At 44.2% G+C, this 20,750-nt stretch overlaps 1 protein-coding gene across 1 annotated transcript in view; it reads left to right on the forward strand.

The window, feature by feature from the left end:
• Nucleotides 1-20,750, forward strand: part of LOC136370355 (teneurin-1) — a 112,319-nt gene that overhangs the window by 74,050 nt on the left and 17,519 nt on the right. The window contains exons 18-20 of the mRNA XM_066333718.1: nt 11,925-12,291; nt 14,527-15,037; nt 20,056-20,228. Of these exons, the coding sequence (XP_066189815.1) occupies nt 11,925-12,291; nt 14,527-15,037; nt 20,056-20,228 (1,051 nt within the window). The remainder of the gene's footprint in view (nt 1-11,924; nt 12,292-14,526; nt 15,038-20,055; nt 20,229-20,750) is intronic.

Raw genomic sequence — 20,750 nt, forward strand, 5'->3', positions numbered from 1 at the left:
TAGAGAGAGAGAAATCAAAAGAAAATGTCTCTGCAGAGGAGTGTGTGTGAATACCTGTGTGTGTGCTCAGCACTCCCCGTGGATGCCAGGACCTCAGCAGACACCTGCAGGCTCATGAGCCACAACAGGAGTGCCAGGGGAAGGGACTTGGGTGGAGAGAGAGGAGAGAGGAGATCATCATTCTGTTTCCCTGCCTGGTGCCTTTGGGCTGGATCCTCCCTTAGACCAAGGGCCTCTCCAGGCTGCTTTTTATCTCACAAGTGCACCCCCTCTTTGTGTTTGCACACCCCTAGGGTACACTGACATTTTTAGCTTGGTTACTGATAGCAGATGAGAGCTTGTGTGGGTATATGTCTGTCTGTCTGTCCGTCTGTCAGGATTCTTCTCCTCACAGTAAATTAAAAGCTTGGGCCAATTTCAAACAAATTTGTGGAGAAACATCCACCTTCACAGCAATTAAATTCCTACATGTTCCATAAAAAATATTAATCCAGTTGGAGGACAGAAACCTAAAGTGCCCTTTCAAAAGGAAATATTGCAGTATAAGCTTTCTTTTATTAAACTCCAGAGATTCCACTGAGGATGTAATAAATGCCCCATTCAGAGGAAAACTTCATTTTGTGCTCGGATCTTATTAAACTCCCCAGTCAGTCAGCCATGCGACAGGAGTCCTTAGGAAACCAGACTTCATCACATCCACTGTTCTTGGAAGTTATATTGACGTTGTGGGAGTTTTTGTGTGAAAGTAAAAACACTACAGCTCATCTTGAGTGATAAGCTTTGCTGCTCAGCCTCCATTGCTACAGTGAAAGCCGAGCAGAGAATTAGCAGATATTTCTGCCATCTTGCAATTTCATCCTGTGTCTTTCCTCCCGTGAGAAATATGTGGGCTGAATTTCCACTGCTCCGAGCCACAAGTCGCTTATATCTGGGTAAGTGGCTGCAGGTATTATTTGGGAGCTGTTTAAACCAATCTCAAGCACAGTGACTGCAAATACAGAGACCGAACATTTGCAAGTCAACAGAGAATGGATCCCAAGAGCTTTTTCTTCTCCTGTAACCGTGGCCTCGTTCTCGTGCTGGTGTCAGTCCCACCAGGCATGAGTGTGTGCCAGAGCAATAGCTGCAGCCTGATCCATGCTGTTAATAACTGTCACCCCCCTCTCCAGAATGAAAGGTTTGCTTTGAAGACTTTTCCTTGACGTTTGCACTTCATCAGCCTTCGTTCAGCAGTTCCCCATGTGAGGGACCCATCTATATTGTGTTGCCTCACATCAGCTTGGGTGACTCTGCAAAATGTTCTGCTCCTGGATAGAGATGTGACAGTGTTACTTACATAGGCTATTTGCCTGCGCAGGTCAAAGTAAAAGGCAGATTGTTTCTAGGGCAGAGTTTAAAGGAGACCCAGGCATGGCAGGCATGTTGTGTCCTGCACAGCCTGCTCTGAGTGATGGGGAAGAGGGGAGAGGGTCATAAATAATGCTGTTGATGACCTAGTTGAAGGAGTGAAGTGAGAGACACTGCTGGGAGCAGGAGTGAAGAGGAGCAGAATTGCTGGGAAATGTGTTCCACATCTCAGAACTGCAAAGGCTGACATTGCTCCTGCAGTCACAAGGGCTGCAGGCGCTCCCCAGCAGCAGCTGCACAGGCACAATATGCTCCAGTGGCATTGTGGAAGCCTTTTGAGCAGAACAAAAAGCTCACAGGACATGGTGACCTCGCTTGAAAGCAGCAATGAGGGTCTGCTCATCAGAGCAGGCACAGCCCGAGCAGAACTTTCACTGGGTGCATTTGGAGGAAGGAAAGAAAAATGTGAGAGACAAAAATATGATCTGATGACCGGGTGAGAACAGGGGGAGTGAGCTGCCAGCACAAAACCAAATTGATTGTAGGCTCAAGTACCTCTAAGCCAGGCTGAGAGTGGAATATTGCAGAGCAACTGCAAGATTACATGTGATTAATCAATTAATTAGTATTGTAGGTCTGAACACACACTTCAGCTGTTTCTCTACATACCCGACATTATAAACTGCATTCTTGTAAAAGCAGAAAGGAGAGAAGGCATTTTTTAACACTAGATGCACAATATTCTAATCGTGCCATCAGAAAGGGACAGCTTAGTTTTCACTGTAGCAAAGTATTGCAGAACTGCTCCTGCTCTTCCTTTCCTTTTAGCCCTCTACCTGTCTTTTGATACATTCTTCTAGCTGTGAGCAATTAATGCAGCATAAATATTCCAATTGCTGGGAAAAAGCACACAAAGAGATAACAGTTTATAGAGCCTTTTATTTTATTTGTGCTGTTCCCTTATAGAAGACTTTCAGAGCTTTTTCTTCTTTTATGAAAAGACCTTTATTATTTTTTCTGGGTCTTGCTGGATGAAGGAGCCCACAAAAGCTGTTATATTTTTTCCAAAATGAAGTCATCTTGTTCTCTGGTTCTTTTTACTCCGCTGTTTAATTTCATGTTCTTTCTTCTCTGGCTTTGCTGGAGTACCAGAAAAGATAACTAGAGTGGAAGTCGTGGCCCCAGCAAAGTCAGCAACTGTTTCGCCACTGACTTCAGTGGAACCAAGACTTGGCCAAGCTTAATTGAAAGGGACTGAGAGGTGAGTGTGTAAGGAGCTGCTGCATCTCACAGGGAAGTTTGTGCTTCTGAGAAACAGCCCAGAACAGGTCTTCACTGGGGCATTTTCAAACCTTTTCAGAAATGAGGCGTCCCTCCAATTTTTAAAGTGTTACTATTTGGAAACTCTAAGTCTGTACAAAATCATGCCAGCCACAGTAGCATGTGCAGGAACAAGCAGTCACTGGCATCCACACTTGAGAGCAAAACCAAGCTGAATTGTTCTATCACTGAATTTGAAATATTAGTCACAGACACGAGATAGCATCCAATGAAGTCACACTGCAATTTCTCCCTTAAAGCCCAAATATTCTGTTTGTATTGGGCACCTGCAAAACAGCAATTTATTTCAATTATCTGCCATAAATAATCTATTACAGCTGAGTAAGAGACTGTGTACATTTTAATGAACTCTTCCAGTGATTGCATCCTTTCCTTTGATTGTTGAGGCAGTGTCAGACCCTTGATGGGCAAGTGAAGGAGAACCATGCTCATGACTTCCCTCTTACCTCCTGCTACATAGAGACAGGTCTTAATTCTTCTTTCAAAATTTTGTTTCTAATAAGCAACGGCAAGAAGGAAAAATCTTCTGTGAGAATTGGATGGCAAATTGAATTGCAAATGTCCAGAGAGGAATGGGTTCTGCCCATTTGCAGGGTGCCACTCAGAGGGTGGGCTAAAGCTGTGCATGGTGGGGTTCAGGTCACTGAGAGCTGCAAGCAGTGATAGGGAGCACTGCTTCATGCAGTGTGTTTCCCTGACAATAGCACATTTACAAACAAATTAGTTAAAAATGTCTGAAGGACATTCAGCTTGCACAAACTGGGCCTCATCTCCTGCTGATAGCTTCCTTTGGGATGAGTCTGGCATGCAAAATGATACAGTGCCTTGGAGAATAGATCTACAAAGTTTAGCAATGTAGGTCACATTATAGGAAATCATAAATGTCTGAACATCACTCAGTAGCCATTCAATCACCTGCTCCAAGCACAATGGGAAACTGAACAGCATGCAGTTGTCTCCAGTGGGAACCAGAGAAAGTCACGAGGTGGTGTAAAAGCCTTTAGGTCCTCCAGCCATAGGTTTTTCTTTCTTTAATTCCTTTTTTCTTGCCACTTCAGAATTAAAATTCTTTGTCCATATCAGCAGTGACTGTAAAACCAATGTGATTTTTGCTATTGCTGCCATGAGCTGTAAGTCTGTTGAGTGGCTCATGAAAGGTGTGCCAAAAATTCAGGGAATCAAAAGAGTTCAAGTGGTTGAAACTTGTATAAGTAGTCTAGTCCTAAGGAACTAATTTCATTGTGAAATTATTTTTATGTTATTTTTGTATGCTTTCAGCCAGCCAGAAGGATTTATGCTATTTGCTGCTGCTTCTTCTTTTTTATTTTTGTTTGTTTGTTTGTTTGAAGGAATATGGAAGAGATTTTTAAAGGACATTTCTAGACCTAGTACTTGCTAGGGATTCCTTTTGCTCTCTGGGTCTGGAAGCTATAAGAGACTGTAGGAATTTGCCCTAGAAGATTCCCTGCCATAAGGATGAGTTGCAGTTTAGTTGTTTTTCCCATCCTGTTTTCTTCCCCTTGCAGAAGTTGTATTTGCAAGTTTAACTCTTAAGGGAAAGCTTCAACCACTGAAGTGAATCTGTATTTTCTTGTGAAAGCTGTGGAGTTGGCACTTGCTCTGATCCTTGTGGGATGTGTTTCACAGCCCTGAGCTGGCTGAGGAGCAGTGTTGGCTCCCACATCTCAGCTGGAAACCCCCCAGCAGCAGCTCCTCATCCCTCCCTTCCCCCAGAGCCACTTTCTGCCCATCCCTGGGGCTGAAGCAGCTCTGCCCTGAGGAGCAGAGCTGTTGGCAGAGGTCAGGATCCTGCAGGGGCAGGCAGTTCCCTGGGCACAAATCTGCAGGAAGTTTTCATTTCAAGAATTTATTTTAAATTTTCATTTGGAGTTTGACTCAGAACTGAGGGAAGAGTCTGAGCATTTGGGTGATATATTCACAGTGGCTCGTGTTGCTGAAATGCAGGGGGGTTGCCTTCTTCAGTTTTGGAAATTTCATTTTATGGAAATTTCATTTTTCCTTCCATCCTCTCAGTTTTCAGGCCAGATGCTTTTATAGGACACAATAACGTGCTAGCTCCAGCCCCTCACTGTTCTCCAGCAGCTCTTAATTACTGTCTCAATTAAAGCTTTTCCAGATACTCCTTTCACCTTATCTGCATTGGCAGCACGCTGGCTTTCTGTATCCAGAATTTCTGAGCCCAGAACAGAGAGATGAAGCCAAAACTCAGGATTTATGCAACCCCACTTTGTGCCATCTTGTCTGACAAGCCCCAGGACCTGGGAGTTACAAAGTGAGGCAGAATGGAGCCAGTGCTGTTAATAGCTGGGTTCCCACCTGGTGCCAGTCCCTCCTTTTGGCTGTGCGGATTACCTGCAGCAGCATGGTTGGAGGACATCTATTCCCACTGCAGACATGTTTGGGTTACATTCCAATTCGTGCTCTATTTTGAGATATTTTAATTGAAGAGTCTAAGATGCCTCCTCTCAGAGGTACCAGTCTGTTCTAAATACTTTATAAATTCCTTCTGGGCATTTAACAAAGTGTTTCTTTCACAGCCTGTGTAAACCATGGGTACCATGTTTAAACAGACTTAAATGGCTCGGCAATCTGAGTCCCATTGATTTTCATAGCCAGTGTGCTTGTGTGACGCTGGAAAATATTCCCTCTATTGTTAAATAAAGATGATTTGAAACTGTCCCCACAGAAATCAACTTTTCCTATCGATTTATGAGACCCCAGATACAGTCCTTGAAGTTGTGAAGCAGTAAAAAATAACAAGAAATTATGAAGCAAGAGGAGAGCTGGGAAATGAGAGTGCAGCAAAGACAAGCAGTGAAAACTGTTGAAGTGGTGCCTTTCCTTCCCTGCTGCTCCTGCAGCAGTTCCCTCATCAGCTGGAAATCAGTGACAGCAAAAGCAGGTTGGCAGGGAGACTCTCAGAGCCCAGATCCTGGAGAAGGGGTGGCCTCACACCTCTGAGCTGCATCTGTAAATGTGCCACAGCTGCTTCCCCAGCCCAGGGTAGAAACCAGCAGCCATCAGGCTGTAAGACTCATTTATTTGGGTTTTTCACTGGGGGCCAGCGAGTGCAGAGAGAACATCTGTGAACTTTAGGGCAGGGACTGCTGCAGCTGAACTGTAAAATCCTGGATTTTATACTGTGCAGCATCAGAAGCAGGAGACAAAAAGGCTCCTCCAGCGTGGGCTGAGGCTGTAATCCCACCCCAGGGAAGGGTTCCCAGTGTCAAACCTGAATTGTGTCACTGTGTGCCATTAAGAGAGGAGCAAAGCTGATGAGGGCAGCTGACAGTGTCAGTGTCAACAAAAGAAAGAGCCCAGAGCGAGAGCAGACTGACAGAAAATGATGAGAAAATATCCATGATTGTCAAGGGGAGAAAACCAGAGAGAAATGTATGTAGTGAGACATCCTGTGAAGAGTTCAGGGAAGCAGAAGCAGTCTCCTTCAGCCTTGTAACCCCCCTGCTCACTCCTGATGGCCTGCCTGGGTGAGTCCTTCCTTGGAGCCACTCCTGTCCCGGGAGGAGAGAGAAGGAAGGGTTTGGGCAGGAAGAGAGAAATGCTGTTTAGAAGGACGTTGTGGTGAGTAAAAACATCTGTTGGAAACAGCATCTGAAGTGAGTATAAACAGGATCCGTGGGAATGGCCTGGAGCTGTGTCAGGGGAGGTTCAGGTTGGATAGTGGGAAAAGGTCCAGGTTGGATTTTGGGAAAAGGCTCTTCCCCCAGAGGTGGTCAGGCCCTGGAACAGGGGAGGGTTTGTAGCACCAAGCCTGGCGGAGTCCAAGGAGCATTTGGATAATGTCCTCAGGCACAGGGTGTGATTTTTGGGGCTGTGCTGTGCAAGATCAGGAGCTGGACTCGATACATACGGGTCCTTCCCTCTCAGGATATTCTGTGACTCTTCAGATAAATAAAAGACTAAGAAAAGGAAGGTAGCAGCAAAGGAGAAATGCTGAAGAGGCCATGAGCAGGTCTGCAAGTTCCTATCCTAGAGGTGAAGAAAGGCAGAGGTAGCAGAAACAGAAGTGCTTGAAGCTGAGCAGCACAGATAGGAAGGAATCCATCAGTCAGGACTATCAGGGAAATTTTGGCATGAATTTCATGCTACTACGTGAAATTGAATCAAAATAAACAAGCAATGCATGGCAAGAAATCAAAGCAATGGTGAAGCCTTTCTAGGGATTTATGCAGCTTCTTTTAATCCATGATAAATGAAACTTAAACCAGGGAAATTTACCCCCACAACCAAACAGTTAAGTTCTTGAAACCAACATTTGCAGACGAGGATAAATTTTTCCCTCTTTGCTTGTCTTACTTTGATTTGAAGGGTATAAATTGTTTGATCTGATTTGTTTAGAACAGTACCAAAAATGGCTCAGCCATCAAATGTCATACAAAATGTGCTGAAAGTTTTATCCATATGTTCAGGCCCAAAAGTGAAGCCGTGTTCTTCCCAAACTTCACAAACCCATGGATGTGTGTGCATCTTCAGGCACGTCTGCTTCAGTGTCTGTGGACTCTCCCAGCAGTGCCATTGACCAAAACCCACTGTTAATTTAGTTGTTCACCTTGCTGAGGGAAGGTGGAGTGGGATTGTGTGGTAAAGGCTTGCCTTGGCTCAGCAGGGGCTGTGAGAAGTCCAGTGGGTCCAGGGGCAGCTGGCCCCAGAAGGGACCCGATGCTGGTGCATTAACAGCAGTGTAACACCTCTGGGATGATGTGTCTGAGGAGAAGAAACCTCCTCAAGAGAGAGGAGTGAGAATATGTGAGAGGAACAGCTCTGCAGATGGCCAGGGTGGTGAAGAAGGAGGGGAGATGCTGGAGCAGAAATTCCTTTGCAGCCCGTGGTGAGATCTCCTGGTGAAAATCCATTTAAACTAAAGCCCCCTTAGTGCACTTTGCGTTTTCCAGAACACTGGACATGAAAAATGTGTTAGAAAGCCAGAGCAGTGGGTGTTAATTTTGCACTTCTCAAAGCAGAGATGGATTGTTAGCTATAGCTGGAGTCTTTATGTTGACAGTTAAATGCTGAATTCCCAAAGAACCTGACATGGTAATACTTACATGCAAAAAGTCTCATTGCTCAAGGGTTCACTTTTTTTGTCAGTGATTTCCATTGCATGTGCTCAGTCTCCTGTGAACCAGAACTGTCACCTGAAAATTTCAGTCCGTGAAGAGTAAACAAACCCTGGCTGGTTGTTTGTAATGGGATAATCAGCAATGCCATTTCTGGTCACTGCTCAAAAAAAAAAAAAAAAAAAAAAAAAAGTCCCGTTGAATATAAGAAAAATGCTTGGAATTGGCCTGATTTTGAGTTAACAAAAACAGGTATATGTGGAAAAGGACTTTTTTACATGGACTTGTGAAGTGCTGCTTCAAATTTAAAGGTATATTAAGTGATTCAATATTCTAACTCTCGCTGAGGTTTTGTCTGGAAAAGCTTTGCAGTAGGCACAGTGGTATCAGATGGAAATGGAGGTGCTTCTCTGTAATGTGTTTATTGCCTTTGAATGAAGCACAACTGATGGTTTGGTCACAGAAGCTGCCAGAGGGCAGCTTGCTTTAACGAGAAGTAAACAACCAGTGACTTTTCAAGGTAACAGTGAACCTGAGGGTGCACTTACACTGCAGCTTAAGCTGATTTAGGTGATTAGGTTTTTTCCCAGCAAACTGTCCTGAGCCTGCTCTCAGTAGGAGCACACAAACTGGCCTTGGCTGCTCTGGGAGAGGGGATGGAGTGGGACAGCAGCAGGCCCATCTTACACCAGTTTCAGATGTCAGGAAGGCCAATCCTGACAAGAACAGTGCAGATTTTTTTCTAGATCTGTGAATTTCTTGTTCAGATTAGGAATGCTCAGTGATTTGTGTTATTGTGTATGTTTAATTTTAACTGGGCTATTTCAGGGGGTTTTTTCCCCCCTCCAATTTCAGCAGCAGAAGCTTGCAGTGTGCAGCAGCTGGTTTTTCTGCTGCAATCTCCAGACAGGTGTGTGCCACCTTTCATATTTCAGATGAGATGTAACCACAGATGCATCCATGACCGTTTTAAATGACAGAAGGGAAGCTGTAGGAATAGCCTTCAGTTGGCTTTGCCAGAGCAGAGAGCTAGGCAGCAGTTCTGGTGTAGGAACAAAAGTTGTTTGGATGTTTCCAGCTAAAATTTTATTTATTTTTACCTCACTGCAGCTAGTTTTACAGATATGGGCAGTATGAAAGCAAATATGCTTGCAGTTAACAGCTGTTAAGCTTTAGGCAAAGTGAAATGTGCAGCTGCATAAGAGTTTCTTCTATCTCAGTAAACCAAATCAGCCTCAAATAAACCAGAGAAAAAGTTGTTTAGGCCCAAACCAGACCCTATTTATCTGCAGGACACCAGACATACCTTCACAGTGAGAGGAATTCACATTATATTTGCTGGGCAAGGGCTGGTCCACAAAAGAAAACCAGCTATCAAAACATTGCAGGTGCTAGGCAAGGTCATTATGGTAAAATAGATGGGTTTGTCCCAGATTTTTAATTGTGAATAATCTAGTTACAGTTAATCAAAGATTATTTTTACAGCAGTGCCATCTGTGGAGGCCCTTAAAGTTTGAAGGTGTCTGTTTTCCATTGAAACTAATCCATCTACTTCGGTAGAAAAAGCAGTTTTTCTGCATTAAAAGGTGCATTGCAAATGTGGGTTTTTTCCAAGCCTCCTGGAGAAAGCCATGTAGAGATTTTGCTGTTAGGTGAAGAGCTTTATTTGGTGTCCCAGTGGTCTGTCAGCTGAAGCAGGAGCTGACAGCGGTGTGCAGAGCAGAGGGTGGAGCCCAGGCAGTCACAGTGCACAGGAATTAGCACTGGCACGGGAGGAATCTGTTCCCAACTGCTTCACCACATTTAGATCATTTGGAAGGACTCGACCACCTGGTTCAGGAGGAATCTTGAGCCCAGCAGCATCAGTTTAAATGCCAGTTCTGACGATGTCTGCTCCAAAGGACTGGGCACAAGGAGGAGCTGGATTGCTCCTGGACCCTGGGAATTGTGTGGTGAGCACACAGCGGGGGACACAGCAGCCACAGTGCCCTCACAGTATTAAACATCAGGTACCAAACAGCAGCGCACCTCTGGAAATGAGATTATTCAGGAAATGCTGGAGAAAGGGAGAGACTTGGATTGCAGCCTGGCTGCCCAGCTGACCCCAGGCAAGCAGGTGGCTGGTGATGGGCACACTCTGCACCATATGGTGCTGCTCAGTGCTCAGCAGTGTGGCAGCATCAGCAGCTCTGCATTCGTCGTGCTTTTCATTAGCACAGTGCAAAAATCAGCAAAACTAGCATCAAATAGCTAAGTGAAGTGGTGAAAGCTTCTGTAGCATATAAAGCATATAAAAGTTACAGGTTAGGCTGATAATTATTGTCTTCTGATGATTTATATTCCGAAATATTTAGACCAGAAAAATTCCACTTAGATAAAATTCCACTCAGCATCCTGAGACAGACAAAAGCACGGCTCATTGTTTTCTCACCTTTCCAGAGACAACCTGGAGTCCAAATGCTGCACTGGCCATGAGCTGGAGAGAGGGACCAGCCCTGCTGTGGGGCTGTTTCCCAGCTCAGCAATCCTTTCTCAGCAGAAGGAGTTGGAAGCTCTGGCCAGCACGTGCTGTCACCAGCAGCCTGTGTATTCATTGTCTTTCAGGTTGACAGGCAGCTCCACTTTTCATTTGATTCATGTTTAATTCCTCCAGATCACAATGCAGAAGGTGTCAGATGAGTGAGGTCATTCTTCAGCTTTTTCCTCCAGCTTGGTTTGAAACTTCCTTTGGTTGGCATTCTCACCTGCACAAAGGCAAAAAGCTCCCCTTAAGTATGACAAATTTACTTAATCCATGACTGAAATAATGAATTCACAAAGCAAAATCATTATAAATAATTAGGCTTGGCTACATTATCCTGCAAAGTATGATATATTGGTGTATTATTTTGTTACAGAGTATTAAGCTTATATTTCTCGTGGCATATAAGTCTTGTTAACATTTCTTGCTTAGTAAATAAATAGTGGAAATGTGTCCTACCCTTCTAGTATGTCATTTTCCTTTTGTGCTAACAGGCAATTAAAGTGTTACGACATTGACAACCTCTCACTGTTTTCCACTCTGCCAGCATTGACTGCAACCTTGAAACAATAACATTCAGACCTAGAAAATTTTCTGGCTGATGTTGCGTGACGTGAAGTGTGTGGTTTTATTTGCATGACTGCATAGGTATAATAAAGTTCCCGCTTTAATGGACTTGTGCAAATACCTCTCAGAGGGTGCTAAATTACTTTTCAAATCAAATTTTGTTCCACACTGGAGTGACACCTCAGAAAAGAGTGTGCTTGTTGAAATTTGTTCCAAACCTAATTAAAGGTACTGGAGAAGCAACACTGAGATGTTGCTGTTGTATTGGAGGTGGCTGAATGAGCAACACAGACTCTCAGTCTTCTTAGAATCCATCCATATATCACAGTTTAGAAATTAGAAATTAGAAATTGCATCTTTTTATGGACTGTTCTGATACAACTGGACATGATTGGTCCTTTAATTAACACCCTTCACCATAATTGGCTAATTAAAAACTACACCCCTTCGTAAACATCTCGCAAATCAACAACAAGGACAAACACCAGGTACAAGGATTGTTTTAAGTTCTTTTACTGAGCTTTCTCACAGCTCCCTAGACCAGTGTATAGGAAAGTTATTTGACTTTCTCTCTCACAGGCCTTTTTGCTGTCCAGTGCTTGAAAATTTCTCTCTGACCAAGCTGTCAGCATCCACACTGAGACAATCTGCCAGGTGTTGTCATAATAGGACACAAAATAAAGATGCTTGACCCCAGTCAGGAGACAGCAGAAATCAGAAGGTTTATTTACAATTCATTCAGCCCTTTTATAACACTCTGGGCTAAGAGGCACGTTATTGGTCCATAGGGCTGACACCTCTGCCATTGGCTCAGTGACACAAATAGCAAACAACTCCTGGTGTCATGGGAAAGGAATATTGTTTACACAGGGTTGTTTGGGAAAAACAAAACTGCTGAAAAGTTTCCCTTGGGAAGAGCTCAGCAGTTCTCAGGCGCAGAAAATATTGGGTCCACGAGGTGTCTTGATGATGTGACCAGAGATGAATAAAACTGCCATACTGCCCTAACCATTCTTTTTCCCCTTTTTTCCCCTGGCTGTTTCTCCCAGGTGCGTTTGGAGTGGCCGACAGACCTGACAGTGAACCCCCTGGACAACTCCCTGTATGTGCTGGACAACAACATCGTGCTGCAGATCTCGGAGCGCGGGCGCGTGCGCATCGTGGCGGGGCGGCCCATCCACTGCCAGGTGCCGGGCATGGACCACTTCCTGCTCACCAGGGTGGCCACACACTCCACGCTGGAGTCGGCCCGGGCCATCGCCGTGTCCCACAGCGGCGTGCTCTACATCGCCGAGACCGACGAGAGGAAGATCAACCGCATCCAGCAGGTCACCACCAACGGGGAGATCTCCCTCGTGGCCGGGGCGCCCTCGGACTGCGACTGCAAGATCGACCCCAACTGCGACTGCTTCTCGGGTGAGGGGAGGATGCCGCTGTGTCCTGGCTGGCAGCTGTTGGATTTAGCGCTGCTAACGCCGCAGGGCAGCAGAGCAGCAAGGGGAATTGAGGTGGTGGAGTCACCACCCCTGGACGTGTTTAAAGACTGGATGTGGCACTCGGTGCCGTGGTCTAGTTGAGGTGTTTGGGCTGGGTTGGGATCAGTGATCTTGAAGGTCTCTTCCAACCTACACAGTCTATGATTCTGTGAGAGAATAGCAGGGATTCAGTTTCCTTGGAAAGCCCAAAGCCTTATCAGCAGAGCTTTGTGGATTTAATCCATTGGCTTCTGAGATGTGAGTCTTCCATTGCCACTGGAGGAACTTCAGGATACTCCTAGCTTTTTCTCCTTTGATACAGTGATTACACCCTGTTCAGAATTAGTCTTGCCATGTCAGCTGCATTTGCCCCTGTCAAAGATGGTACCAAATTGTACCTAAATGCTCCTGGAACAGGCAGCCCTGCCCAGCAGGAAGAGTGCCAAGGGGTTTCATATCAAGTGCAATACATCAGCTTATGCCTTCTTATCACTCATGTCATGCTGCACCACCAGCCAAATGGTGCAAACATACACTGTGCAGCATTTTTCTTTGTGTGTTTTAAACTGGAGCAGCCAGTGCCAGGTCTGCAGTGCACTGCTGGACATTGTCACCAGGACAGCCACTGCCCTGCATGCACCAAAACAAAGTGTGGCTCTTTTTATTTCATAAAAACAGACTGGGGCAGACAGCAGCATTCCCATACAGAGGTGTGCAGTTTGTTGCCATCCTGACATCTGTAAGAACCGCTGTCTTCAGCTCCATAATAATGTCATCATCATTCTTAAGCCTCTCATTTCAAGTAAAAGGTTAATTGCTGACAAGAAAACATTAAGTATGTCGAGAACAGAGAGGAAAAAATGCAAATGGTCTTCCAGAAAAGGTGGGTTGCTGACCCAGCATTGTAATGATAATCAAAGCCTCCTGTGCATTGCCAAGTGCTGCCAGCTTTATGGTGGCTGCAGGAGACCAGTGAGGAACAGAACCCTGGACAGGATTCCTGGTGAGGAAAATTACTCCCAGTGCTGAAAAATGAAAAAAAGCTGTGGCAAATCTAATGATTGGTCGAGCCTGGTTTGGTGAAAGGCAGGGTCAGCTTGGCAAAAAGATCCATTGATTTTTCTATTTCCAAGGAAGCATGGGGTGTGCTCAGACACTCCAGCAATTTCATGCCTCAGTCAGGAGAAGGAGAGCAATACACACAGTAATGTGGTTTTCCCTAAGAGTGAGGTCTAATATGCTTTCTTGCTAGTTACAGGAAATCCTGCTCATGTAAACTCATTTTGATAGACACATACAGCCCAGGATAATGCAAAAATCCTTTTGAAACCTTAAATGACACAAACCAAATAAATTGTCAAGAGATATTGAAAGGAGTTGTTTCTCAAGGCACTTTTTGGCTAGTGTTCTGATTTTGTTTTCCTGTAGTGTTGAGTTTTTAATAAGTATAAACTAATCTTTCTTTCAGTGTCATTTTAGCTGAATTACTGGGGTTTATTTTCTTTTTGTTCACAACACAGTTCTACTTTAAAGACATGCCAACAGACAGTAAGTAGGGAATGAAACCTGAGGTGTCATGATTGTTTGTTTGGTTTTTTGTGGTTTTTTTTTTTTCCTCCACAATTCTGCATTAAAGCTTTTCTGAACAGCAGGGTCTGGGACTCAGCAAAAATGCTGTGAATCAGATAATTTATATTCCTGTTTGTCTTCACCAAGACTAATTTAGAATTGCACCTACCTTAGATAACAGGGATTTAATTAGTTGGAAGAGGATATTGTTTTATTGACCAGTAAATGATATTGAGGTGTTGCAATAGGACACAAAATAAAGATGTTTGACTGCAGTCAGGAGAGAAGAAATCAGAAGGTTTATTTACAGTTCATTCAGCCCTTTTATAACACACTGGGCTAAGAGGCACGTTATTGGTCCATAGGGCTGACACCTCTGCCATTGGCTCAGTGACAGAAATAGCAAACAACTCCTGGTGTCATGGGAAAGGAATATTGTTTACACAGGGTTGTTTGGGAAAAGGAAAACGGCTGAAAAGTTTCCCTTGGGAAGAGCCCCGGCTCAGAAGATATCAGGTCCACGCTGAGGAGAAGCAGCGTGTCAGGCTCTGGGGGTCAGCTGAAACGGGGACATCAGAGATCACTAAAACAGCCATTTCTCCTCCAGGTGATGGTGGCTACGCCAAAGATGCCAAGCTGAAGGCCCCTTCCTCCCTGGCAGTGTCCCCTGATGACACGCTGCTGGTGGCCGACCTGGGCAACGTGCGCATCCGCGCCGTGCGCCGCAACAGCGCGCACCTGAGCGACGGCCACCTGTACGAGATCGCCTCCCCCGCCGACCAGGAGCTCTACCAGTTCACCATCAACGGCACCCACCTGCACACCCTCAACCTCATCACCAGGGACTACATCTACAACTTCTCCTACGGCGCCGACGGCGAGCTGGGCACCGTCAGCAGCAGCAGCGGCGGCGCGGTTCACATCCGCAGGGACACGGGTGGGCTGCCCCTCTGGGTGGTGGTGCCCGGGGGACAGGTCTACTGGCTCACCATCAGCAGCAACGGGGTCCTCAAAAGGGTCTATGCCCAGGGCTACAACCTGGCCCTGATGACGTACCCGGGCAACACGGGGCTTCTGGCCACCAAGAGTGATGAGAACGGATGGACGACCGTGTATGAGTAAGTCCAGACATTAAACTCTTATTTTAAGTGAGCGCTGAAACTTTCTTAGACAGCTCTAATCGTTTAAACATTTAGTCACCTAGTCATTTTAAACACTGATACTTTTTTAGACAGCTCTAGTCACCCTGCTACTAACACTGTGTGAGACAGGACAAGCAGTGCTGTTGCACAGGCACTGACATTTCTTAGGTGCCTAAACCTGTCATATGTAAATGCTCTGTGCACAGTGCCTGTTAAGTGCAGCAGAAATTGCCTGAAATTACACTTCATTTGCACTTTCTTGTTGAGAATCTGTTTCTCTAAATGAAGAGATTTTTTTTTTTTTTTTTGTCACTTAAGGGGTACAGGAAAGTTGTGGTATGAATCAGGAATTTGAAAAATTCCTGAGGAGGGCAGAAAGGGAGAAATTAGCATACTCATCAGAGAAGGGAGTGTTGCAAAGGAAATTGAGGATCTCAGTGGAATTCAAAGACAAGAGTGAGCTTGTCTCTATCAGCAGGGGAGGAAGATATATAATAATAGCAAAAGGATATGTAATAGCAAAAGGCTGTATGTAAGGGGGGTAGGAAAGGCTTCATAAACAGGATATTGAGACAAGACAGTTAAAGATGGAGTCAGAACATCCCAGTCTGGTCCCAGAGAAAGAACAACCCAAGAGAAAGTTCATTTTTGATTTATAAAGAGGTGTGTTGTATCAGGATTTCTCATTATTGGTAATTAATTGTCATAATCCCTGTTTGAGGATGCAACAAGTGCAGGATGGAAATCACATCCCTAATTCAGAGTCCTTAGGGAGGATAATAGTGGAGCATAGGAGTTCATGGTCAAAATCTGAAATGAAAACCATCCAGGTGAGGCTGGGACAAAAAGCACATTGGTAAGAAGTGAGTTACTTACTGCCTGAGTCACCTGGAAAGGTAGTAGAGTCCCTGTCATTACAGGATTTTAGAATTGTAATTTCTTCAAATGGAAGTAGGATAAAGGCAGAGAAAATGCTGCCCAGTATGTGGGTTTTTTATTCAACAGGATGTTTCTTCATCCTGTTCTCTATTATTCTGCCAAAGACTAAATTAATAGGGTGGGCATATAAGCCATTAGAGAGGGCCTTTCTTACAATACATGGGAAAACAAAAGCATACAGGATCTTCCTGTTCAGTTATCATTATCAAACATCTATTGGTGGAAATCTAAACTGTCTCTGCACCAGCACAAAGCTCACTGTTACCCTGGTGCTCTTCAAACGGTGATCAGAGTCACCTTTTATAAACAGAGCTGACTGTAAATGTATGTATGCTTCTTTTTAATAATTTCAGTGCTGAGAGTTGGCCATTTATATCCCCACTTGATGCTGGTGTCAGTCCAGGCCACGGGCCAATGGCACTTTCAAAGGGCCTTTAGAGCAGCTCCAAGTCATGTCCATTAAAATGCTGATCAGCAGGCCTTGTAGCAGGGCTTCATTGTTAGAGCAGGGGAGAGCAGATTATTTTTAGTCATGTGCCTTTCAGTGCTGGCATTCTGTCCCACTGACATTGAGCATAAACCATTTCACACAACCATTGCTTGTTCCTCTTTTTAAAGTACGGCTCAAATGTTGAAAGATCTTTTAAAAGGACTTTACCTGCTTGCAGGTGCCTCCCACTGTATGTAGTGTAGATTTATTCATGAGGAAGTACCTATGCCTTGGGAGGATTTATATGATGTATGTGATTAACACAGAGAGGTTTTGCTAAATTAAGTAGCTTTAACTACAGGCTGGGTAACACTGTCCTCACCCAGGCTTTGAGTTGTCCAGGCTTTGCATGACCACACACTCCGGCCAGCCTTCAATCAGTCATGGAAAATTAACAGAATTACAACTTCAGCACGACAGAAACAGCAACAGAATTAAATAATGTTCATTAAATAAAATCGTGTCATTAGTGTTTATGTTCAATCCAGTATCTTAAGTCATTTTCACGATACATTACAAATTCCTCAGTGACTGGAACACAGAATGTGTTGGTTCATGAGCCCAGGATGTGTTCAGAGTCTGACCTGCTGCAGTCAGAGGGGCAGTGGGCTGTCAGCAGCTCTGTGCTCGAATTGGTGCTTTCAGGAGGTGCTGCTCACCTGCTGCCATGAATGGCTCATGGGCTGTGATGGCCTTAGTTGTATTCTACCCAGATACTGTTTTCCAGGGAGGTCACATTCTGTACTGACAGCCCATTTCAGGTTGAAAATTAGAACTGTTTGAAAGGTTTACCTATATATATATATATGAATTGCTTGTAAGCACTGTGAGAATGTAGCATTGGAACTAAGAGCAACTTTCAAATTGCTTGAAATCATCTTCTGTGCTTAAGCCAGATTTGCATTCACATCCAAAAGTTCGACCCATGGCACTGCCAAGCTGAAATAGGGATGAGATTGTTTAACAACACATATCACACATACTTGGGAATATGAGCAAAGATAATGACCTGTTCAGAACATCTACCTCTGTGTCAGATTCACTTGCAGAGGGAAATTATTAAGTGGTAGAAAACCACCTACAAAAGTACTTGTCATCCATCTACTCTAATCTGATGGAATTGAAGTGCTGAAAGGGCTCTTGCATACAATTATAGCTAATGTACAATTTTAAGTCATCTAGATTTCTTTTAATATTGTGTCATTAAAGCTGTAAAAGGGGAGAGGAAGCACTGGGCCTCTATTAAATCAAGGACAAGAAAACACGTGCAAGAAACAACTCTCTGAAAAAATTGATTAGACTGCTTTCCCTTCGAAATGATATAACTCTTAACTGTGCTACACATAGAAATGCAAATGTATTGTGAAGCAATATCCCCATGTGTGCCTTTCAAATACTGGTGAGCACTTCCTCATGTGAGCACTGAAATCATTGCAATTATTTGCATGATTAAATGGTCACTGACATGATTAACAGTGGCATTACGGAGCCTCAAATTAACATGAAGAAATATGTCATGATTCCACCCCTATTAGTATGGGTAGGACACTGCAGGAGCTGAGCCCCAGCGTGGTGTTATTCATCATGTGGAAGGTGACAGAACCTGGCCTCAGAGGGCTGAGTTTCTTGGAGCAATGTGGAAGGAAAAAAAAACCAACCCTTTAGATGCTCACGCTGTGGAATCAATACTGAGCCTTTTCTGCATGTCCTCCTTGGGGTCAGTGGGGCCATCTGCAGGAGTGAGAGCCCTCTGCTGTGGGCTGCCCTTCCTGGCCAGCCAGGAGTTCTCCATCCCTTTCTCAGCTGCACTGCTGAAAATGATTTTTTTTGTACTCAGCAGCAGCACCATCCGCAGCAAAGCTGGATCCTTAGTGAGGGTGGATCCTGTGCCTTGAGCACAAGTACATTGCAATGAACCAGTTATATTTTTTGGACCTTAAAAATGCAGTTTTGTGGGATTTTCTGTGGTAAAGTAGCAAATCTAAATAACCTACCAAGCTGTCATACCTGTTTGATCAAGCAGTAAATGAAATATAACTGCCTGGTGTTCGTGGAGTTTTCTGATGATGAGAAGTAGTGATCTGAGTCAGTTTTATTCTCTGCCTGTGGCACCCAGTCCACGTGCACAGAACCAGCAGAAGGGGAGAATGTAAATAAGCCACACAATATATATAAGGGCAGTGAGAGGTGAAAAGGAGAGAGATTATTTTGAATTTAATGTTTGATTAATTTTAACTTAGTCGTCAGAATACCACAAGATGGTCACTACTTCCTTCTTTAGTGTTTAATTGGAAAAGGACAGCTGCTCTGTTTTTCTTTTTTTTATATTGGAGGGAAGACAAAAAAATCCTGATTTTTTTTTTACCAGTATTTCTTGTGACATATAGATTTTGTCTGACTAATTAGGGGCAAATAAAGATCCTAAAGGAATTATGCCAATAGCTTAAAGGGAAGGACAAAGCCATACCATGTGCTGATGTGAATTGGAAGGGCTTCATTGGCAGTGCAGTTCTGCCAGCTGATAGAACAGTTTGGTCTGGGAGAGGAGACAGCTCATAATACATGAAAACTTAATTATGCTTTCATACCTGCACAATAAGTTTCTGTTTTATGAACATGAGTTGGTTTTGCTCATGCAAATACTCTGCAATATCAGTGAGTTGTCTGAGGTGAATAAAAACATGTCAGCGTCAATAAGATTTTAAGATGTGAGGCATTATTGTGAAACAATATCAAGCACCAAGCAATGCTCTGTGCTGGTTTCCATGTGAACCATCAAAAAGAAGAAATATGTTGGTAGAACTGAAAAGACCTGTTAGAATTGCTGCTCCAGAGCTCTGGAATTAATTATTGACTTTTTGGTAACATGGCCTGATTGATAATCAAGTACCTTGAGCTACAAGAATTTCTTTAGCACTGATGAAGTTCAGGTGAACTGAAATGTGGTGCTCCAGATTCTAGGTGAGAAGTTCCTGCTGATTTAAGTAGACCCATGGGAAATGAAACACAAGAGCAAAACCCATGTAGGCAACTTATTTCCTGCAGATTTCTGTGTAATTTTATCACTGTGGTTACGCTTTAGGGCCCTTTTTACATTCACCACTCACATTATGTGCCTCACACATCTGTGACAGAAGGCAGCTTTTAAGGGTCGTGGAGGGTAAGAACTGGTTTTATTCAGTCTGGTGGGTACAAAACTGCCGGGTTTGGGGTGGGTGGATGTCTGAGCACCGAGTGACCTCCAGTGGCCTTGTTCCTGCCTGGCAGCCCACTGGGAGCCCCAGGCAGCCCTGAGTCCTGTGCCAGAGCCCGGGTGCTGCAGCTGGCATCCCACACTGTTCCCAGTTGTACTTGATGCAGCACCACTGAAAAAGACTCCAAGCAGGAATTCAGACCAGGTACTGAATGCATTTTTGAGTGACTAAGTGGAGCAATTCTTACCTTTTTACTTACTGCACAGTGGTGACAATGCCTCCTGCTCTTTTTGCACTATTTTTTCAGCTTTTAGGAGTGCCTGTAGGACAGTGGTGGTGTGTTTTCATGGCTCTTTAACATCATTCTGCAGGTATGACTCCGATGGGCACCTGACCAATGCAACCTTCCCCACAGGGGAAGTCAGCAGCTTCCACAGTGATGTGGAAAAACTGACACGAGTGGAACTTGATACTTCAAACAGGGAGAACGTGATCACAGCCACAAACTTCTCAGCTACCTCTACAATATATACTTTAAAACAAGGTAATAGAAGCATTTCTGTTATTTCTTCCCTAACCATTGTGTTAGAACCCTAGACATTACTGCATTTGCAACTGTTGGCCAAAAATAAAAAGGCATTAGAATTAGTTCCTTTGTTTCTTCCTTGCTTCAGCACACACAGCTACAAATCTCCTGGGCTGCCAGTTAGAAACAAGCCACAAGTGAATAATTCTTCTCCTAGAAGGATCCCATGGATAAAATCTAATTATTGAAGTCTCTGATGTCTCCAGGCTTTACATGCTGCTTTCTGCTTCAGCATTTGGAGGACGTGGACTAAACTGTAACACACTGAGCTTTGTTATTCTAAGAAATACTTGCCAGGAGAATGACAGGTTCCACTGCCATTTTTTGTTTGGCCAATGCTGTGTATTCTTTCTGGTAGTTCTGTGACCTGGTGACAGGGGGAGAATGTAGCCCACCTCTGCTAGTGGCTGCCTTGGGGATTAGATTTGGATTCAACCCCTGCAGACACCACAGTGTTTTCCTGGTAATACCATTTATCTC

The sequence above is a fragment of the Sylvia atricapilla genome, chromosome 21 (genome assembly GCF_009819655.1).
Source record: "Sylvia atricapilla isolate bSylAtr1 chromosome 21, bSylAtr1.pri, whole genome shotgun sequence".
Lineage (NCBI taxonomy): Eukaryota > Metazoa > Chordata > Aves > Passeriformes > Sylviidae > Sylvia > Sylvia atricapilla.